A 22,885-nucleotide genomic window follows, 5' to 3' on the forward strand; every position below is an offset into this window, starting at 1 on the left:
GCTTGCTCTTTTCCCAGTTGACCCGAAGCCCTAAATGGCTGAGGTGCGTGAGCACCAGGTCCCTGTGTGCACACAGTAACTCTTGAGAATTACTGTGTGCACACAGTAACTCTCGAGAGTGTGCTATAATCAGCCAGTCGTCAAGGTAATTGAGTATGCGAACGCCCACTTCCCTTAACGGGGCTGCCTCTGCGACCTTCATGAAGACGCGAGGGGACAGGGACAAGCCGAAGGGGAGGACCTTGTACTGATATGCCTGACGGTCAAACGCGAACCGTAGGAAAGGTCTGTGTCGAGGTAAAATCGAGAAGTGAAAGTATGCGTCCTTCAGATCTACTGCCGCGAACCAATCTTAATGCAGGATGCATGTCAAAATGTGCTTTTGCGTCAGCATCTTGAACGGGAGTCTGTGCAAGGCCTGGTTCAGAACTCGCAGGTCTAAGATTGGCCGCAACCCACCGGCCTTTTTGGGAATGATGAAGTAAGGGCTGTAAAACCCCTGTCTCACCTCGGCTGGAGGGACAGGCTCTATCACGCCCTTCTGTAGAAGGACCGTGATTTCTGCCCGCAGGACGGTGGTGCTCTTGTCCTTCACTGACGTAAAGAGAACGCTGAGAATCACATAGCCGAGTCGGATGGTTCTGGCCAGCCAGAGTGATGGGTTGGAAAGCGATAGCCATGCGTCCAAACTCCGGGCAAGGGGCACTAACGGAAGGATCGCATCTGACCTTCCTGGGGGGTGGGGCCTCACGGCAGGGGGGAGCAGGGAGTGCAGCGTCGGGGAGCGGTGCTCCTACCCGAGGCAGCTGCGCTGAGGGGACCCTCGAAGCACTTACCTTGCTCAGCGCGCCCGGCGTAAGGCGGGCCGGTGACTGAGGAGAAGGGCCTCTCGGGCCGTCCTCGAGACTTATCACCACCGGCCAGCCAGGGGTGTGTTTGTGTGATGCAGCAGGGCACGCAAAGGCGGGGGCTGCATTCATGAGGCCCAGGCTGCAGGCGCTCAGTGTCCGGTAGCCATGGGGATGGCGACCGTGAGCACTGGCGGTGTGAACCGAGGAGAGAGGAAACTGCTTTTTTTTTTACAATGTGGGTATCACAGCCCGTACGGGGTGCAGCGAACAGAAAAGAAAAAGGGAGCAAAAGATTTTCCTCCCGGCCCTCCACCGGGGGATGGAGTGGTCTGTCTACCAGCTCCGGAGTTCCCGCAGACGTCTCGATACTCAGGTGTCCCGCCTCAGGGGCACTTAGGAGCCTTCCTGGGGGTCTTCGCAGCAGGACCTGAAAGCGGGGGTGTCCCTCTCCTGTGGGGGGCTCTACGCCGGGGCCGAGGGCTGGGCTCGGGCTGGGGCAGAGCCGATTGAGTTTGTGTCGCTGCAGGGGGACGCCCTCGGCGAACAGACTGGGTGCGCACTCTTGAGCCGCGTCGGGACAAGATGTGCTGAATGGCCTCTGTCTGTTGCTTCACTGCCGAGAACTGCTGGGCGAAGTCCTCGACGGTGTCGCCGAAGAGGCTGACCTGGGAGATGGGCGCGTTAAGGAACCGCGCCTTGTCCACGTCCCTAATTTCGACCAGGTTCAGCCACAGGTGGCGCTCCTGGACCACAAGCGAGGACATCGTCTGCCCGAGTGCGCACACTGTGACCTTAGTCGCATGGAGGGCGAGATCAGTCACCGAGCACAGCTCTTGTAGCACACCAGGATCAGAACTACCCTCGTGTAGCTCTTTTAAAGCCTTGGCCTGATGGACTTGTAAGAAGGCCATGGCATGCAGGACGGAGGCGGCCTGACCGGCAGCGCTGTAGGCTTTAGTCACCAGAGACGACGTCGTCCTACAGGCTCGGGAAGGGAGTGCCGGGCGACTCCACCAGGTGGTGGCGCTCAGCAGGCACAGGTGTGCCACGATCACCTTATCCACCTGGGGTATCGTGGCATAACCCTCGGCCGCCCCTCCGTTGAGGGTAGTGAGAGCAGACGAACTGAAGGATCGGGTTCGGGCAGTGAAAGGTGCCCTCCATGATTGTGTCAGCTTGTCGTGCACTTCCGGGAAGAAGGGGACTGGAGGGGGGCGTGGCCGTGAGTGGCGTGCCGAACCCAGAAACCTGTCGTCGGCGGCCCAGGCAAGCATGGTGGTCAGCTCCGCGTCGGCCTCAGACTGGGCTGCCACACCCGAAGGCGGCAGCCCGGTCGAGTCCTCGGCGTCCGGCATCACCAAGGCGCTCTCCGATGCAGCGATCCACATCTCATCCGGCTCACGAGCTCCGAAAGAGACATTAGGCTGGCACTGAGGCGAGCTGCCCGTCTCATCCCAGAACTGAAAAAAAAGGGAGTGGGCGGTCCGTGGGGGTTTACCAGGCGGAACTGTACCCATTGAAGCCCCCGAATCGCCTTCAGCGTCAACCAGGGCGGCCTTGTACTCGTAGGTAGAAGGACCAGCGGGGGGGACAGCTGAAGTGGCTTTCCCTCGAAAGAAGGGAAAAACAACCAAACCAAAAACAACAACAACAACAAAAAAAACAGAACAATTTAGCAATCTCCCAAAACACTATAGGCATTTAGCAATGCGCTAAATCCCACTCAATACACCTTTGCAACCCCCAAAACACTACAGGTGCTTAGCAATGTGCTAAAAACCCCTCAATACACCTTAGCAATGCCACAGATCACTATAGGTATTTAGTAATGCAGTTAAACTCACAATAAAAGTGATTTGATTTGATTTGAAAACCACTCACTACACCTTAGCAACCCCCCAAAGCACTACAGTCATTTAGCAATGTGCTTAAAACAACTCAGTACTCCTAAGTATTCCCCCAAAACACTACAGGCATTTAGCAATGCGGTAAAACCCATTCAATACACCTTTGCAACCCCCAAAACACCATAGGCATTTAGCAATGCAGTTAAAACCACTCAGTACACCTTAGCAATCCCCAAAGCACTATAGGCATTTAGCAATGTGCTTAAAACCACTCAGTATTCCTAAGCATACCCCCAAAACACTATAGGCATTTAGCAATGCCCTTAAAACCACTCAGTACACCTTAGCAACCACCCAAAACACTACTGCCATTTAGCAATGATCTTCAACCCCTCAGTAAGCGTTAGCAACACCCCAAAACACTAAAGGCATTTAGCAATGTGCTTAAAACCACTCAGTACACCTTAGCAACCCACCAAAACACCATAGGCATTTAGCAATGCACTTAAACACCCCCAAAACACTATAGGCATTTAACAATGTGCTAAAACCCACTCAGTACACCTTAGCAACCCCCCAAAACACTATAGGCATTTAGTAATGCACTAAAAACCACTCAAAACACTTTAACAACTCCCGAAACACTATAGACATTTAGCAATGCGCTAAACCCCTCTAAGTACACCTTAGCAAGCCTCAAAACACTATAGGCGTTTAGCAATGTGCTAAAAAGCACTCAGTACACCTTAGCAACCCCCAAAACACTTTAGGTAGTTAACAATATGCTAAAAACCCCTTAGTACACCTTAGCAATACCCCAAAACACTACAGGCATTTAGCAATAAGCTAAAAAACCCTCAGTACACATTAGCAACGCCCAAAACACTACATGTGTTTACCAATGTGCTAAAAAGCACTCAGTACACCTTAGCAACCCCCAAAACACTTTAGGTAGTTAACAATGTGCTAAAAACCCCTTAGTACACCTTAGCAATACCCCAAAACACTACAGGCATTTAGCAATAAGCTAAAAAACCCTCAGTACACATTAGCAACGCCCAAAACACTACATGCGTTTAGCATTGCGCTAAAAAGCACTCACAACACCTTAGCAACCCCCAAAACACTATAGGCATTTAGCAATGCGCTAAAAAACACTCAGAACACCTTAGCATCATGACAGTGCGAGTACTGCACAAGCAAGCACAACTCACATTTTCTTCAAGAAATGTAAAACTGTAATTATGTATATACTATATAAACTTTCAATGCTCAAACCATCCTAGTTGTTTGCCCCAAGACAGATCAAGTGCATGGAAACAGAATATTCCCTATGTAGGGTAATGTGTATGCACTGTTGTGTTTTACGCTTATAGCTGGATGACAGACAACTCAACACATGCAGGGTAAAGTGTTCTTAATAAAATGTATGGGAGTGCTGGTGTCTCCAGGGAAAATGCACAGTGCCAGAGAGATGACATCAGCTGTGATGTGTTTACCTCATTCCTTATTCATGATGAATGGGCTGTCAATGCTTTAAATCATTGATTAGATCTCAGATCAGTCTTTGTGTATAGTGTAGAGGTTAGTGGATTTTATAGGTGGATTTTCACCCATATGTCACCCTCAAATTCAGACATGATCAAATGGTTCTGTGTGCATACAAACTGTGTAACCAAGAGTAAGAGTTTTCTTCACACTTCGTCAGGCTACAAATTCTGCCTTACTCTGGCTCACATGAACATGTTCTTCCAGTAGAGTGTCTGAATTAACAACATCTGACAGTACTGCTAGGGAACAATACAGTGGCCCCAAAAACTAAAAAGTGTCCAAATGTAATTTAACACTTCTGGACATTTAAACCACACTTAAAATTTGTATTGCAGTAGACAACATATCCAAAGCAAGTGGCATCTGCAAGCAAATAATGCTATACCTTTTCTCAGAACGAAATTTCCTTTCCTTTGCCATTTTTTAATTTTAACCAACTGATCTCATGGTAATTTTTAGTGGATGTAAGAAGTCACTACCCCTGAACTTAAGTCAGTTCCTCATTTCACACAATGTCCTAATAGAGTAACCACAGGTGAAGTTCATCACATTTGTAAGTGTGGCTGAAGTGTTTAAATCCTTTATATTTTACAATGTATATAAAAAGTGCCATTACCCACATTTTGTTGTCTTTTGTTACAGGGTGAGCAAGCACTAAGCCGACACAAAAGAGAGGCTCTTACGGGAGCTGAATACATAAAGATGCAGGCAAGACACTGTAAAATTACCTCAGACTGTTCTTCGGCACGTGCAACCTCCTCTTGAAGTAGATTGTGGGCAGTCTGAGGGCTGTGCTTCTGTGTGAAGGCCTCTGGAAAACACAAATATTTCATGTCAGTCAGTCTCAATTCTCAAGATAACACAAGCTCAAATTGCTTTAAACATATTCATGAGTTATTAGTAAAAAAGCCATTTCTATCGATATTAAGTTAAGAAAAACTGGGGACCACAAAATACTATATATTACTCACTATATCCAGGAACTAACAACTGAATCACTGAGCACTGAGCAACAACAAACATGCAGCGCAACCAAAGATGTTTGATATGTTATCTACTTTATGAGCCGGCTCCTCAAGCAGTTATCAACTCACTCAATGAATGGAGCAGTTACGGAGTAAACAACCAGAGACTATTTAGCAGAGATGGGCCACTTCTATCAAAATGAATGGGAGAAAATGGAACGCCCAACAGTCAACAGATGTAGAAAGGAAGTCCCTTTTTACAGGTAAAAGAGCCAAGAGCCAATAACAGACATCGCCTGTTAATCAACTCGAGAACACGTATGCGCATTAAATATACAAGCCTGGAATTTTTTTATTTTTATTTTCCCCCTTTTTCACCCAATTTGGAATGCCCAATTCCCAGTGCGCTTTTAAGTCCCCGTGGTGGTGTAGTGATTCGCCTCAATCCGGGTGGCAGAGGATGAATCCCAGTTGCCTCCGCGTCTGAGACCATCAACCCACGCATCTTATCACGTGGCTTGTTGAGCGCATGTGGAGGCTTCACGCCATCCACCGCGGCATCCGCGCTAAACTTACCACGCGCCCCACCGAGAACGAACCACATTATAGTGACCACGAGGAGGTTACCCCATGTGACTCTACCCACCCTAGCAACCAGGCCAATTTCGTTGCTTAGGAGACCTGGCTGGAGTCACTCAACATACCCTGGGATTCAAACTAGTGAACTAGCGAACTCCAGGGGTGGTAGCCAGCGTCTTTTACCGCTGAGCTACCCAGGCCCCCTGGAAAATTGTTTTTTTAGCATAATCTGAGGTAAAGATTTTATTGCTGATTTAAAATATGTTCTTTGATCGTAATCTTGACCAACCGTTTTGGAGATTTCAGTCTTTCCCCATTCAAGATAGGAGCTGCATTGCATGCCGAGAGCATTTCAACGATGACCGACAGTGGACTGGCTTGCTGGAAAGACTTTGTAACACCTTACCAAACCAAGCGAATACTGATTTAACAACTCCCTAGCTCAATGAATCAAGTGGTTAATGAGTTAACAATATTGAGCAGTTACTGAATCGAGTCATTATATTCAATCATGAACTGAGAACCATTCGTGTGTTCTATGTACTTGAAGGTACAGGTCAGTTGATTTATTGACAAAAAAAAAAAAAAAAAAAAAAAATCACAATATGTTTCAAACTTGGTTTCTCAAGGTGTTGTGTCATGTTTGACGTTGTGACGGCAAACGTGATTGATTCTTGCATATATTGTGATCACAATGCAACACAATTCAATATGCGCAAGAGTGCATGAGATTTGAGCGGTACAGCACAGAGGAAGATTTTTAATGAAAATCGACTAAAATTTCAGTCTGCTCCTTACACAAAGCTATTCTATGGCTTTCAGAAGAGTTGGAGTATAGCGCACAAGTCGTATGGAATGTCTATGGTATTTTTATAAAGCTTTTGGACTATGTTGTAATGGTATCTTAATTAAAAAGAAAAGTTACTCAGGGGCTGGGTAACTGTGTAACAGCAGAACAAAAGAACATTGAAGCAGTCTCTTGAGATCAATGGTCAGTGTGCCCAGCTGTGAAGAAGTTCTGCTGTGTAAGTCTCTGTGCAAATTGCAGGGACTGAAGCCACACTCGGGTCTCTTTGCAATGTTATTGTAGGGCCCTGAGGGTGAGGGAGGAAGCAATCACTTTCTGTTAGCTCATGTCCACTGATGGGAATGAGGGGCTTGGTCCCTCCAAGTGTTGTGCTGGGGTTACTATGGCGACCGGCAATTATGCTAATGTTCACATGTGTTTAGTCCACAGGGGATGTGAAAAATTGAGATAGTGGCCATCGAGGGCAAAGAGAGGTCACAGTGATGACACCATTTTTGCTTCAATAAGCCAGAGCCCCTCCCCAAACAAACCATCACACATAAAGATCTGTGGCAGCACCATGGTATTGGATGGTAATTACTATAGTACTTTAATACATACCAGGGCATGATTACCATGTTCACCATGGTATTTACATGTTACACCAATACTGTGAAAAATATTAGTAATTTTAGTGAAAAAAGAATGCAATGAATTCACATGCAGTATAAAATAATACAAATTTTTTTTTTTTTTTTTTTAAATGATTTTATATAACATTTTTAAAAGGGGGCCTGGGTAGCTCAGCGAGTGTATTGATGCTGACTACCACCCCTGGAGTCGTGAGTTCGAATCCAGGGCATGCTGAGTGATTCCAGCCAGGTCTCCTAAGCACCCAAATTTGCCCAGTTGCTAGGGAGGGTAGAGTCACATGGGGTAACCTCCTCATGGTCGCTATAATGTGTGGTTCTCGCTTTCGGTGGGGCACGTGGTGAGTTGTGCGTGGATGCCGTGGAGAATAGCGCGAAGCCTCCAAGTAAATGTACTTACTTTTATGATTAAACATTAATAAAAAAATTTTTTGCAAGTACTATAAATTGATCACCGTACAAATTACAATGAAAAGTAAAAAAAAGGCAGTGGAAACTAGAAAGGCCACATTTAATACGATGAACATAAAATCATCATATAACCTTCAATTTTACCACCTGTTTTATTAAGGTGGTTATTAAAAGACTACATTTTAAACTGTCAAACAGATTTTTGTTTATAAAGGTAATGAAAAGTCACTTGTCGCTGTATTTTTAATGTAACACAAATTTTTTTTTACAGCGAAGATACTTCAAAGAATACCATGGTATTACCACCATGGTAGTATCCATAAATCATGGTCTGACCATTGTACCATGTCCAAAAAGAAATGATAACACCACTGTACTTTTTTATAAGCTAAGTAACGCATGCTCCAGGACAAGCCAACACAAACCAATGGCATGAGTTTGGGGTGGGACTATCTATTGTCTGACCTTTAAGTGAATCTATTTGAGATACTCTCATTGATGGAACAAACATACAATGAGCTTCATCCTTAAATCATCTTGTCACTTTTATGGCTTCATGCCAATCATCTATCAGCACTCTCAGGCATACGCCTTGCCAATAACAAGGCCTTTAATACTGTCCCTACATGGCTTGCTCTCTCAACATGAATAATCAAAGGTGCACTATGTGTTTGTGTGTATATGTACATTCAGCATCCGTGACTGCTGAGGCATGACAGAGTGAGCGAAGAGGGAGTGGCATGCCATGTGCACGACCCCAGCAGCACACACAATGCAACGGTAATGGAAGGCGACAGACAGTAAAACAAACACTTGGGGAGCAGCTGTGGGTGACTAGGAAGAAATGATGCAGATGGGCCGCAGGGTGCCCCGCTCTATGGCGACGAGTCTTCTGGAGCCAGAGATGTGATCCCGGGCTTGAGGGATCTCATGTTCGAGATGTCTCTTGATGGCCATAGAGCCGAGGTTCCAATGCTATTACAGTCACATGACAGATCGCTGGCCTTTAATTGAACTGGTCATGTGAGACCAAAACAAAAACAAAGATATGATGTAGATGTGGTGTAGAGGTACGCACATGCACTACATGTGCTTTCGAATCTGGTGTGCCTCATGCCCCGATTGCATTCCCACCCTCTTTCTCTCTTACACTTATTTTACACTTTCCAATAGGTATGTTTTTTTTTTTTTAGTGAGGTTGACTAGTTTATCTAGATTTTTTTTCAGTTTTAATGTTTTTAGCAGTGATGCTTTAAAACACATGCTGTGCTGCTGTTAGACAATTTGCATTTGGGAAAAGTTGTTTAGTGTTTTTAAAGTGTCATTAACCCTCCTATGGTCTTCGGTCATTTCTAACCGGATTCAGTTTTGCTGATTTAAAAAAAAACGTTTTTTTTTTTATAATAGGGGTACAAGACTTGGTGACTTTTCTTCCACTTGCCATCTGACATACAAAAAAAATAAAATTGGTCATGATTCGAAATGTCTACGTGGTCATAAAAAAAAAAAAAAAGGCAACACCTTTTGTCTTTGCAGTCAAAACTGATGACCCTTAAAAATTAATGGGAAAGACCATATCGCAGAGCAATTTTTTTATCTGTCAAATACAATCAATAAATCAGCCACAATCCAGAGTGCAAAACATACACACCCACTCACATACACAGAAAAATGAACTGGTGGGACTATAACACAGTAGGGCTGTCAAATTAAAATTTGAATATTCATCAAATTTAAGAAAAAAAGTGCACATTCGAATGCTAAAACTGTGTATTCAATTTTGGATGTGTGCCAAGAACTGACGATGACCTCAGATCGATCATATTCTTGGGCTAAAAAAGGCTAGACACAGCGCAACAAATACAGTTTAACAGAAAGCAGATGTCTAAAGATGCTTTTTACATTTATTTTTAATTAGACACAGCATCTAAAAAACAGCGCTCCTGCATGAGATGCTGAATAAACAAAAACAAAATGAAACAAAGACATTCGTCTGGTGCACGCTTACATAGAAAAACAAATGAATGGTTGCAAAAGCGTTCGGTGTGAACAGCCCCTTACAGTTGATGGAGGTACTTGGCCGTTGCATCTTGTTCTCTTATAAGTGTTTCTCAGATTAAGCAATGAGTTTTTTTAAACACTTTGTCAGGAAAGAAGTTCAACTTGGAAATGTGTGTCTCGAGATCCTCGCGTTCGGTTCCAGTCTGTTGTGTTCCGTCTGTTTGAACAGCCCCTGGCCTGAGCTCATAGTCTGAGCCGCTTCACCACAGAGTTCAGCCGAATACCACTGCTATCTGTGAATACTGATACTCTACATACAACTGTACTGAATAAAAAACAATGTGGTATTTCGCTGTTATTATGAAGCTTGAGTCTGGAGTAGTAGGAATCAGTGCAAGTGTAACACCATGTGAACTGTCTATTGAAGCGTTAACCCCCCTCATTTTTCTTTTGAATAAACATTTGAAAATATGGACAGACTTAAACTTAAAACATACACAAACAAACACACACACACACACACACACACACACACACACAGAAATAAAGGTGTGCAGACTGTCTCCCAAGAGACATTAAAACAAGTATGGTGTGCAAAGAAATGCAAGAAATCCATCTGCAAGGTATATGCAATCATAACTACACACTGCCATGGATGCATGAATGCATAAAGACATTGCATCATTCTTTACTTTTCTTATTTGTATTTATTGTTTACTGTTTGTTCTTTTTTATGCATTTATTGTTGTTCATAACTTTCATAGAAAGTTTAAAATTGCACAATGTTTATTTTGATTCTTTTGTTTTACACTCTAATTAAATTTTCACAATTTTGCAGTATATTGATCATGTCTAAATATATATGCAAATGCATAACTTGTGATCAAATATAAAATTAGGTTACAATAAGCAATCAGACTACACAGTAGGTGGCTGCATAGAACACTGCAGCCATCTACTGGCTATTATTGTCACAACATGATTTTCAAGTCATGATATTTATATTTTGTTCACCAGATGGCAGCAATCTGCCTCTAATATATGTCACATTTTTATATTTTCTTCATGTTTCAACTTAAAGGAGGGTAAGTTTTACTGTACTAAAGTTTCATAATGTGCTTATTTGCATATGTAAATGAATGGTCAAATTGAAAAATGTACATATAAATAAGATCCAAACTGCATTCCAAAAGAAGTGCATACTTTTATTGTTATTACTTCCTGGAAGAAGAAATGGTATTATCATCATCATCATCATCATCATTATCATCATAAAAGAAAAAAAAGAAAAAAAAAGTTACACCTTTGCTCTTGACCGGGAGGACCAAAAGTAGGGCTCATTTATGAAGACCATAGGATGGTTAAATTTATCCCCTTTAAAACATGGCCATTACATCGCACCTTGCGCATTTTTTTTTGAGAGTCAAGCCATGAGTGTTACGCCTTTAAGACAATGTCAATTTAAAATAGTCATAAATGTGTCTCAAGACCCCTGGATTGTTTTCCATTCCGTTGCACTCCGTCTAGATGTTTTTGAACTCAAAAACATGTTTTATGTTTTAAACATACCTATTAAGAAACGTGTCCAGTCGGGTCAGGTGAACCCGAAACCAACCTAAATATACAGGATTTATTAGTCGACTATTTCAGGCAGTCCACCGACTTATCAATTTCTGAAAATTTGTAGTGTTGCACAAATTTCCAATAAGTAAAGACAACTTGAAATGAAAATGAACCCTATCAACTTCCTTAATACACATTTCTGGTCTTATTGTGAACGATCCATCATCATACTTTATTCCAAATCAAAATGTATTTGTAAATCAAAATGTTCTAAAACCTTGCTCTATCTCTGTAACAATTTTCCTTTCGCCTGACATCACCTAGGTTCTACGAGCAGGAAAAATGTAATTTACAAATGCAATTTTATGTTGATTTTAAAACAGCAAATTAATAGGGAAAATAATAATAAAGTAACAAAGGCTGTAGCTATCAGTATTAGGGAAGACAGCTGTGTTCACCTGAATTGAACTTCCGAGATCAAATCCACTGCCAAGATTTGCATCCTTCCATAAATACACAGTGGTAATTGATTGTATTGACTGACCACAACTGTTTTGTTCAAAACAAAATGTCTTGTAAGGCCTGAGTTTGGTATCCTGGTGGCATTTGTATGGGAAAAACAATAATTTTATTCTGCGGATGGGAAAATCGTTTCTGCTCTGAGAACAATCTTTCTTCTCTGAATGATCAAATCAAAGGTATACCTGTCAACTTCAATAAATGCGCCCTGTGCGTTCCAATAATGTGTTGTGGCGCCCCCCCAGGGAACATACTGACCATGTACTAAATGCCTTACTACCATACTACTCTTACTGTTTCGGTCATATCTGTGTTTGGCAAAAACGGTGAAAGAAGTATGGATAGTATGCCATTGTGAACACGGCCATAGACTCACGAGCACGGGGCTCGTGAATCGGAGTGATGCCCAATGGATGCGTGAAATAATCTCTGTTTTGAGTCGGTTCTTCTCAATGAATTTGTCTAAAGTGCGGGCTGAATCGTTTGAAGCACTTTGTCACGCAGTAAAACATGCTTTAGAAGACAGAAGATAAAAACAACACTGAATGAAGTGGATAGTTACTTACAATTCCCTGAAACAAAACCTGCAGCTGTATTCAATTGTCACATGCGAGTGCAGTCTGTGAACGATTGTCTACTGCAGGCAAAGACATTTTCTAAATAAAAGTGTATCAAAATACTAACATAATATGAAAGCTCTTAAAAGTACCAAAAATGACAAAGCCAATACCATGTTTATTGGATATTTTCCTTTGAGTTGCCTACCATATATATACCATAATATATTATAAAAATACCAAGGTTTTACCATATTGTACCATCACTGTACCATGATACTGCCACAGCAGACTTTTTGAGAAAGGTAACTTTAATAAACTTCAACTTGTGCTGTGTCCTAATGTGAAAAGGTGTCAATATGTTTTTAGTCCATAGTTTCATTAATGCTACACAATATTCAGTATGTAGGCTACTAAAGAAAATGTTCAAATGATGCTCCTAACTGTACAGTGTGCACAGATCTTTAGGGCAGTGCACCTTGCTTGCTTTCTATCTTTCCTTTATTTATTTATTTATTTTATAAATAAATGTAGACCACTTGGTTTGGTTTTCGTTCACTTTACATTAAGTTTATTTCTATATATGGTGATACCAATCTATGATGCCTACTTAAGAAGCCATAACATGTTTCTTACCAATATTGTTTTTATTAACGTTTTGCTAGATTCAGTTTATACCCATTTGTGATGTATTTAATTATAAATCAATTTGTACTTTTTTTGTGTAAAAACTAATACATACATTTTTAGCATGTGACTGGGGGCTGACTGGAGAGTCTCGCCTAGGGTGCCAAATGGGGTAGGACCGGCACTGTGTCGAACCGTGAGGCGGATGGGCTACAACAGCAGAAGACTACTTTACTAGGACCATAGTGTTCCTAATAAAGTGCAAAGTGAGTGTATATACATTATACATTTTTCTAAAAATGGTTATGAGACTTCATTCATAAAAGTAGTCTAATTAAAGATTTACATGTTTTTACAAGGAGCGGGTCACCTCATGGGGCCATGTTGATATTACATAATCAGCCAAATACTACTCACTTAATTTCAGTAACCCCCCTGTCATTGGACAATTTTGCTCACGGAATAAATTAATCATGGCTGCAAGTAAATAGCAGATTTCTACAAATGGCATTGGTAATAGAAATCTAGCTTTTGTGCGATGCTACATCCACACCCATAGGTGTCAGTATAAAGTCCAAGACGACTGCCATATCGGTTAGCGCAACATAAACAAAAATTACAGAGTGAACCGTTAATTGTTAAAAAACAAAAACCAGAAGAATTCAAGTTACAAAATTAACCCACAACACAGCAGCATTCACAGAAATGAAATGTATCTGAAAATGCTGCATTTCATTACACAATGAAATGCATCAAATACAACACTTTTGAACTACATAAATTGTCAATGTTAGTTAGGGATGGTGTGGTGAAGTGGCAACATGATCACACAGGAAATTGACAGCGTCCGAATGTTCATGCACTCTGAAACCGACCCCATTCTGTAGAATTATTGACAAGCAGCATCCCCCATCAGACATTTTTGCATCAATTTAGACTGTCTCTAGCACTGCTGATTGCATTAAGGAAACTGTCCCCGTAATAAGTGTATGTCGCACTGTATAAAAGTGTCAGCTGAATGGCTAATTACCACAATATATCGACAAAACACAAGAGCATTAACAGAAACACAACTTGTGCAAAAACGTGTATTTCAAGCTGCTCTCAACAATCAGTGCTCTGGACTGCAAGGGAATATAAATTAACCTGATCTGGATTTGCTCATCCACAATCTGTTGTATTTGAGAAAATATTTGCTTGGCACAAAAACAAAAAAAAAAACATTTTGCATTGTACTGAAACCCAATTACGTTATCTTGCATGAGAATGCCACCAAGCATGAGATGAATATTAATCTTTCAGTGTAAATTCATTAGAAAAAACATTCAAGTCTTTAGTATTGAAATTAAGTTAGCACTCAAGACACGGTGGGCCAGTAATTTTTCAATGCAATGCACCCTGTCAACACAACTCATATGTTAATGGCTATGACTCATTAATATGCATGGAATGAAGTGCTATTTTCATGGGGACTTCTGTCAGTGTAAAGCCACCTTGAAATGCAAAGCTTTCACCAAAGTTTTGTTTGTGTTGTGGTCTTATGCACAGTATAATCTCTTAACACTCTAAGTATCTGTCTAGCTAGTCTCCCAGCCTGGTCAAGCTGAGGTTTAGCTGGTTAAGTTGATTGCCCAGCTGGTCAAACAGCCTGACCAGCTTACAAGTGGCCAAAACCCCTCTGAAACCAGCAAAACAGACCAGCTTAAAGCTGTTTTTTCAGCAGGGTAGGCTTGCACCATTCATTTAAAGGACATATTTAACGTCAAATCTCATATCTTGTTTCTGTCGAGGGATAAGTGTGAACTACTGCAATAATGGAAGGCATATGAGGAGAAGTTTGACAGGCGTTTGCAATAATTGATTCACATTTGATTATCCAACATTTATTCCACACTAAACAGTTTATTTCACAATGGCTTTATTTAATGAAACTCTTGGAAAAAATGTCAAATTTACTTGATAGATGTGTGCATATATACACAGGGAAAAGAAATAATCACAATGCTCTCTTCTCTGTAAGTGCACGCACACACACACACACACACACACACACATGCATGCTCCCTCACTTCCTGTCAAAATAACCGAACGGTGGGTGTTCTTTTGTGGTCTTTGCAGAGAAATACCACCGACTGCTTTTCCTGTGATCAGACAGAACAGCTTCAGAGAGCAAATGTGCACAATTGGCTTTGCAAGCAAAAACCTGCACATCGCATCTTCTCGTTCACACGTTTAATGCCTCTCCTGGATGAATCCGCTGAAGTGACATCTGTAACACTTCTGCACAGCGAAGTCCTTTGTTGAAGTGTCATTACGGGTGCAGAATTAGAGGGGAAAGTGCACCAGCGCCCTTCTGAAGAATGCACTCATGGAGGGCTTTTGTTCAGGTTTTTCCTCAGGTCAAAATACACAATGTGAGAACACCAAACAAGCCTAAACACAGGGATGCAGGTGCCAGAGGTGACCTTTCTATGTAATTAAAAGGCTTGACAGCTAGGTCAAACACATGTTTTCTTCTGATAAAGCTAATCTCAACATATCTGATCAAAAACACACTCAACGTCACTACACCCCTTTAAACGAATAGCCTAGTTCATAAAAAAAAAAAAAAAAACATAATTTTCTCACCCTAATGTTGTTCCAAATAGAGCAAAAGAGTGCCTGCCCATTGTTTCAGCAGTCGTGGTTCAGGAACTATTTTTCCCATTAATTTTTTCCAAAGGGATTTCATATAGTACTTCATAAAAAAGTTTTAAGATATTTATCAAACCAACACAAATTTGAAGCAAAATCTGACAAAAAGACATAGGTAACAAGACTGTATACTTATCTTAAATGAGGGAATGAACTACAATCCCATGAAGCATGCGAATGACGTAATCAAATTAAAAACGATGGGGGAAAAATTGCATATATTAAAAATTTATATAAAGTTGTTGATTGTAAGTATATATCAGTTTAGTTCAAGTTTATTGTAAAGTAGTCAGATATATAATCTACATACTGTATGTACTGTATAAGTAGTTTCAGAGTGTAAGGAGACCGACTCGATTGCGCCATTCACTGTTCGTCATGTGAGTGGGTGGACGCTGCAGAGCTCGTTTTGCCGCGATTCTCTGTTTAGTGCACCTTTCTCTTTAGCATCATGGGTAGTGTAGTTCTTCACCACAAATTCCTCTATTAAACACTATTTTTTTAAAATGAAGTTGAAATAACATGGACTGATGGCTTCAACAAAAGCATACTGTACGTACAATCAATGAACAACCTCAGAACTCATGGAAGGTCTGTGTCTGTCTTTAAAGGTTTATAATTTATCGTTAAAAATCAGTTCGGCTATAGAGAAAACGAATGGGATTTTTACTTCCGGAACCTAGACTGTTGCGTTTTTCTTTCATCTATGGAACACAAAAATTATTTTTCCATACAATTGAATGGATTTTTCCATACAATGAAATTGAATAGAGACTGGGCAGTTGAGCTCCAAATATGATAAAAAATATCACAATTAAAGTATTGTAGCCCATAAGACTTTCTGTTGTTATACAATAGGTTGTGATGAAAAGACCAAAATATAAATTATTATTTACTGAAAATATTCCTTTCTGCTATAGCTCTCAAGTGTCTTTTGCATTCACAAACTCACATTCAAATATGGCACGGCAAAATTTCAATGCATGTTTGACATCAAAGACGATCGATCACAAAACACGTAAGAACGTGTGATGCGCTTTGATTTAGCATATTTTATGATAATATTTCGTCCACCTATTTTCATTTTTATCCACATTCAGTTTCGAAAAAGCCAGGACATTTTGTAAATTAAGTAATTTTGTGTTCCACAAAAGATTGTGAAGAAATGACAAGGTAAGAAAATATAGAATTTACACTTTTAGGGGAACTATTCTTTAAATGTATGGCCATTAAATGGCTCACTGCATAAATAGAGCAATTTGCATAAGCTATAAACAGCCACATTACCAGATTACAGATTGTTACTGTGAAAATATTGTAGTTATTTGAATTATTTTCCTAATATTAAGCAAACTGTTTTATTTTTCTCCCTCTCAATCTTAATGAGTTTAAGCCCATGTGAAAGTCAAACACAGTGATGTTGAAATAATGTATCGCATAGATTTTTTCTAAGGGCTTTTGGCGTAGAGCTCCCAGTATGGGTCAGATTCTCAGGAGACTGATTTCAAAAAGCTTGTGAGAGGCCCCACTGAGTGATTGAGCCTGCATATGTGTGGTAGCTCAATGGCCCCAATACAACTTTGATAACTGCCCCCTCCATTGAAACGCCAGTAGAGGGGCAGATCCACTTCACACCCTGTTCATTACCATCAGTGAGAACCATAACGTGCTCTCACAAAGTCTTTAGATTCCCAAGTCTGCCCTTTGGCCATGTGATTTACAGGAAACTTCCAGACAAAGATGCCCTTTTCAAGATTGCAATGATGTTGGCTCGGCCCCCTCTGGAGGGGATTGCTTTTCTGTAAGGGGTGGAGCAGTTGACATCCAGTTTGGTGAGAGTTCTGCGGGTATGTGTTGAGAAGTCAACGATGGGTTTTGCATGTCAAAGGTTAACAGTTTGGACCTCGAGCAAACAGTGTCGTTACGCTAGGTTGACAATAAAGGCACTTGTGGTGCTCTTTGCTTTTGAAGCAGGAGGGATAGTGTATCACATACCAGTGTCGTGTCACTCTTCAGAAGAAATACAGGGCCAAGAATGTGCCGTTGGCCACATGTGAGGGGGAAAAACGAAGGAACGTTAAATAATGTTGACTCATGCAGTTGGCGGGCGCATTAGTAGCAAATGAGGCTGACTGAGTGAGAGTGGAATTGCAGTACATTGTGGTTTCGGGACTTGCATTAAATCACCTTCGAAGCTAGACTGAATTCCCACCAAGAAACTAGTACTACACCCTCTAGAGCCAAATTCCTCTCTTAAATGAACAGTACCCTCAAAAATGGAAATTCGTCATTCTTCAAATTCGTCATTATTTACTCATAAATTACCCATTCATATTGCTGCAAACCCAAATGATATATCTTTATTCTTTTGAAAAAATATTCATCCTGGACTATCCCACCATAAAAGCACCATAACATATCATAAAAGTGGCCCATACAACTGTGTGCGGTCTTCTGAAGCTATACACTGATATCAAACCTGATGTAGCATGTTTAATGGCGGCAAATTTTATTTGAGAGTTACAGTGGAGAAAAGATTTTCAATGAAGAACGACTTAAATTTCCTTCTGTTTGGTTACACAAGCTATCCTATAGCTTTAGAAGATTTTGAATATAGCGCACAAGTCTACTGGAGCACTTTTAAGCTATTCTCATGGTGCTTTTCTGTCAACTTGGAGCTTGACAGACCCAGTTCCATTCAAATTCATTATATGGAAAAGAGTAACCAGGATATTCTTCAAAAATTCACCTTTTGTGCTCCACAGAAGAAGAAAACTACAACATGAGGGTGAGTAAATTACAGAATGTTTATTTTTGGGTGAACTATTCCTTTAGCGTCTGTCATGTCGCTATTACATCTCATTACGCAATAACTCTCAAGCCTCCAAGCCAGAATTCCAGCCTCAGCTGATGAAGCAATCTAACTATTTTTCATTCTTTCTTTGGCCTCTAGCAGAACGAGAATCAGATGTTTTGTGTTGGGGGAACGATCTCTCTCCCACCCATCCAGCAATAGTCTGCAGCTGGAGGCACGGGTAGATGTATGCTACGTGGTGACAGGAAGGTGAATATTCCAACCTCCTTCCGTCATTGGCCAGCAGCTGTGCGAGAGAGAGAGATCAAGAAAAAAAAAGAGCGACTCGTTCTGTAAAACAGTGTTTCTTAAGACCCCATTTTCCATCGAATTGGTAATGGTTCTTGCGCCGGAGCCTAAGTTGGACCAAATTCCACTGCCCATCAAAGTCCTATCCTCCTTGGGCCACAAAGCGATTCCACAGAACTATTTTTTTGTACTCTATTAGAAACCCTGCAATATCGCTTTTTAACATGTCATCTAAACCATCAAAATACGTCAACTAATGTCTTTTAAATTATAGCATCACATGATATAACCAAAGCTACAGATTCCTACAGCACACGTACATCTCCGAGATGTCTGTTTTAGAAATTTTTCATCTGGAAAGCATCACAATATAATTAACATCTGCTAAACATCTTAAAACGATCAGATTAACAAACATCCTAAAATATAAACGTCTCAAAGACGTGCTGAATGTCTTACTGAAATCCAAGACTTACTTACTGACATACAGTTGTGCTCAAAAGTTTGCATACCCTTGGAGAATTGGTAATATATGTACCATTTTTTAAGAAAACATGAGTGAGCAGGCAAAACACATTTCTTTTATTTCTTATGGGATTCATATTCAACTGTAGGTTATAACAGAATGGCACAATCATAAAACAAAACATGGCAACAAAAGAAAAAAATGAAATGACCCCTGTTCAAAAGTCTGCATACCCTTAGTTCTTAAAACTGTGTATTGCCTCCATCATCAATTAACCTTTAATTGCCATTTAAACCTGTGTGTGTCACCTTGTGTGTCTGTAACAAGGCCAAATATTCAAGGGTATGTAAACTTTTGATCAGGGTCATTTGGGTGATTTCTGTTATCATTATTATTTAAAAAGGAGCCAAACAACTATGTGATAATAAATGGCTTCAATTGATCACTATCCTTTTTTGCATGATCAGTCATATTTTCAAAATCAATAACAAAATTTCACAATTTCTGCCAGGGTATGCAAACTTTTGAGCACAACTGTATGTATCATAGGCTTATTGAAGATGAGCAAACAATGTAAAAATTAATCTCCAAGATAAAACACACACATCAAATAGACATTTGGGTGATGCACGTGTGCTATGAGGGATGGTCAAATTAAACATCTATATATTTTTTGCATTTTCAGTTAGCTTGTAGTTAGCAAGCTAACCAATTAGCCTGCTGGCTAAGCATACCACTAACCTGTCAGCCTGATACCTTACCATACCGCTACCAGATTAGCCTAATACCTTACCCTAATGGTAACTGATTAGCCCGATACCTTCCCAGATAACACACGTACAATTCCGAGATGTCTGTTTTAGATCTTTTCATCTGGAAAGCATAGCAATCTAAGTAACATCTGCTAAACATCTTAAAAAAATATCAGATTTACAAACATTCTAAATCATAAATATCTCAAAGACATCTGCTGAATGACTTATTGACATACGTCTTATAGACGTATTGCAGATGAACAAACAACATAATAAATACGTCTTCCAGATGTAAACACAAATATCAAAAAGAAGTCTGGGTCATATATGTGTGCTATCAGGGTTACCATTACATTACAGGGTTAGGATTGAGAACATATTTTAGCATACAAAACAATTACAAGGTGGTACAAAAATAAATTAGCTTTTTATTTTCTGAAAACACTGCTTTGTGAGCCTTCCCAGCCTCCGACATTAGCAGTTTCTGGTCTCCTAGTTTTCCCAACCAGAGCCGCATTTTCTGCAGTGGAAATGGTTCCAGATTATGTCAAAATTTTACATTTCAGGCACCAAATAGAGTACCCAAAAGAAGCTCTGACAGCTAGTGGAATTGCTTTGGGGTCCAAGGGGGGAATGATTTTGACTGGGGGCAGGATTTGGCACAACACAGGCATGCTGTCAGTGGAAAAGGGGCTTGAGTGGAACATTGCCCATGTGGGGATGGGGACTTCCTGTACAAGGAGAAAACAGCTCTGTCAGAATGTGTAAGCGGACTAGCAGACTTCCTCCACTGATCTTTTGTTACTCTGTAGGACACTGAAGGAAGCCCGCTGTCTACTCCTCCTCTCTGCCCTCTCATGACTGTTCAATATCCTGCTGGCATTTCACTCCAGAGACTTTTTCATCTATCTGCCTCAGACTTTGGTTCCCAGACTTCACTGGGCTCTTGGGTGAGGGGCAGGACTGTGTTGAGACTTTTTAACTATCATATGAATCTCTGCCTTTTCTTTAAGTGGCACTGGAGGTGGGGTCACAAACAAAAGCCCTTTCAAAAGGATCTGCATCACCAGTTACACTGCACAATGGTGAGGAGGGGCCAAAAAAGTCAACAAATAATTCATATCGGCCTCTTTGGTCTGAGTGTTGGAATGTGGGCCCTAGAGTATAGTCGGGTGTGGGGTGGGTCAATGTTGTGGGCTACCGCAGAAATATACAGCCTTACCATACATGAATTGATGCAACAAGGATGAGACGGGGCTGATCTCATAATTCGTAAAACCACAACACTCCTAAAGTTTTATGCATACAGCCCATAGGCTGTGACTGTGGACAGACCAAACAGGCATGAGACAGGGAAGAGTGATGGTGGAATTGCGAGAGAAAGACTCCTGAATTCATCTGCCTCTGAGGTCCCAGCTGGGTAACTCCATTTAACTAAATTTTTCCCAGCAAACATCAGTGTACACAACAGTTACTTGTTGTTTGACTTGGCCTTGCAGAGCATAAGCAAAGCTGCATCTCTCAAAGAAGCTTATATGTGTCTAAACACAGAATGTTACACCTAAAACTTTGAAAATGTTAAAATAGAAAATGAAATGAAAAAGTTAAATAAAAATAAATAAAAGCGAGGAAAAAATATTCAGGTTGAAAATTTAAGCTGTGCATGTTTGGCAAAGCAACAGCTAATGCAAACCTCAGTTAAAGTGGTAACACTTTACAATAAGGTTATATACGTTAACAATTAACACAACAATTAGCATGAACTAAAAATGAACAATACTTTTACAGAATTTATTCACCTTTGTTAATGTTCATTTCTACTAATACATTACCCTTACAAAACTCCCGAGTTCTGGCAAACTTGCAGCAAACTTGCTGTAAAATTGCTGCAAATTCGCCACCCATTATTTTCACATGCAATAGAGCTTTGCGGCAAACACTTCATTGTTGCCAAAGCTTTGCTGCAGGTTCACCACTGCCAGTGAAGAGCTGCAAACTTCGGGCAAATATTTGTGGCGAATCTCAAGCTCATTTGCATGTGAAAATAATGAGTGGGAAATTTGCAGCAATTTTGCGGCAAGTCTGACAGAACTCTAGATTTAATTAAAAATTAAAAGTTGCACACATCAACATTAGTTAATGCAATATGAACTAACATAAATAATGAATAGAAGTATTTAGATCAATTAAGATTAACCAAGATTAATAAAAGCTGTTAAAAAATGTGGTTCATTGTTAGTTCATGATACTTAACACATTTACAAATGTTAACAAATACAAACATATTGTAAAGTGTTACAGTAAAATATTTACTTAAGATATAAAGTATCTGTAATTTATTATTGTTCCTCAGATTATAAAAACAAACCAAAAAGTGTGTATAGTAATGCACTTACAATAGAAATCTACAGCACCAGAAAAATTTGCTCAACATACAATTATTACATTGTTTCTAAAGTATAGCTATTAAAGTCTTTAATTTCTGCGCAACCAGTGCCACCAAACTGAACTGCAAAAATAAAAGTGTTTCAAAACAGTTTTATGAATACCCCTCCCCCCTCCCCCTTCTGGCATTGATGAAACAAACAGAGAGTCCCGCCCTCAACTCACGCCATTGGTCAAGCCAATGTTGTTGCGAATTATGAGACGGGTCTCTCAAAACAAACAGAGGAATTTTCATAGTGCCACAGTGTTTACGGTTTTTGAGAAAATTAACCTATGAATGGCTTACTTACAGTAGTCTCTGCATATTAATATGGGATAGGAGAATGTATTTTAACACCGAAAGTTACACACTTCAGCTTTAACGCATTTTACAAAACATTTACGTGTTAACGTGAGACGTAGTGTGGTAGAATCTCATAACAACCTCGTTTATAAGTTAGCCAATAATGATTTATGTCATGACCTTGTAAAGCTGGTAAACCTCGTAACTTGCGGATTTATTTTGCATGAAAGC

General features: G+C 40.6%; 1 protein-coding gene across 1 annotated transcript in view; it reads right to left on the bottom strand.

The window, feature by feature from the left end:
- The window catches only part of vps37d (VPS37D subunit of ESCRT-I), a 60,178-nt gene that overhangs the window by 6,845 nt on the left and 30,448 nt on the right, over positions 1–22,885 (bottom strand). Inside the window, exon 3 of the mRNA XM_051668550.1 lies at positions 4,978–5,060. Coding sequence (XP_051524510.1) covers positions 4,978–5,060 — 83 coding nt within the window. The remainder of the gene's footprint in view (positions 1–4,977; positions 5,061–22,885) is intronic.

The sequence above is a fragment of the Myxocyprinus asiaticus genome, chromosome 3, assembly GCF_019703515.2.
Source record: "Myxocyprinus asiaticus isolate MX2 ecotype Aquarium Trade chromosome 3, UBuf_Myxa_2, whole genome shotgun sequence".
In the NCBI taxonomy this organism is placed as follows: domain Eukaryota; kingdom Metazoa; phylum Chordata; class Actinopteri; order Cypriniformes; family Catostomidae; genus Myxocyprinus; species Myxocyprinus asiaticus.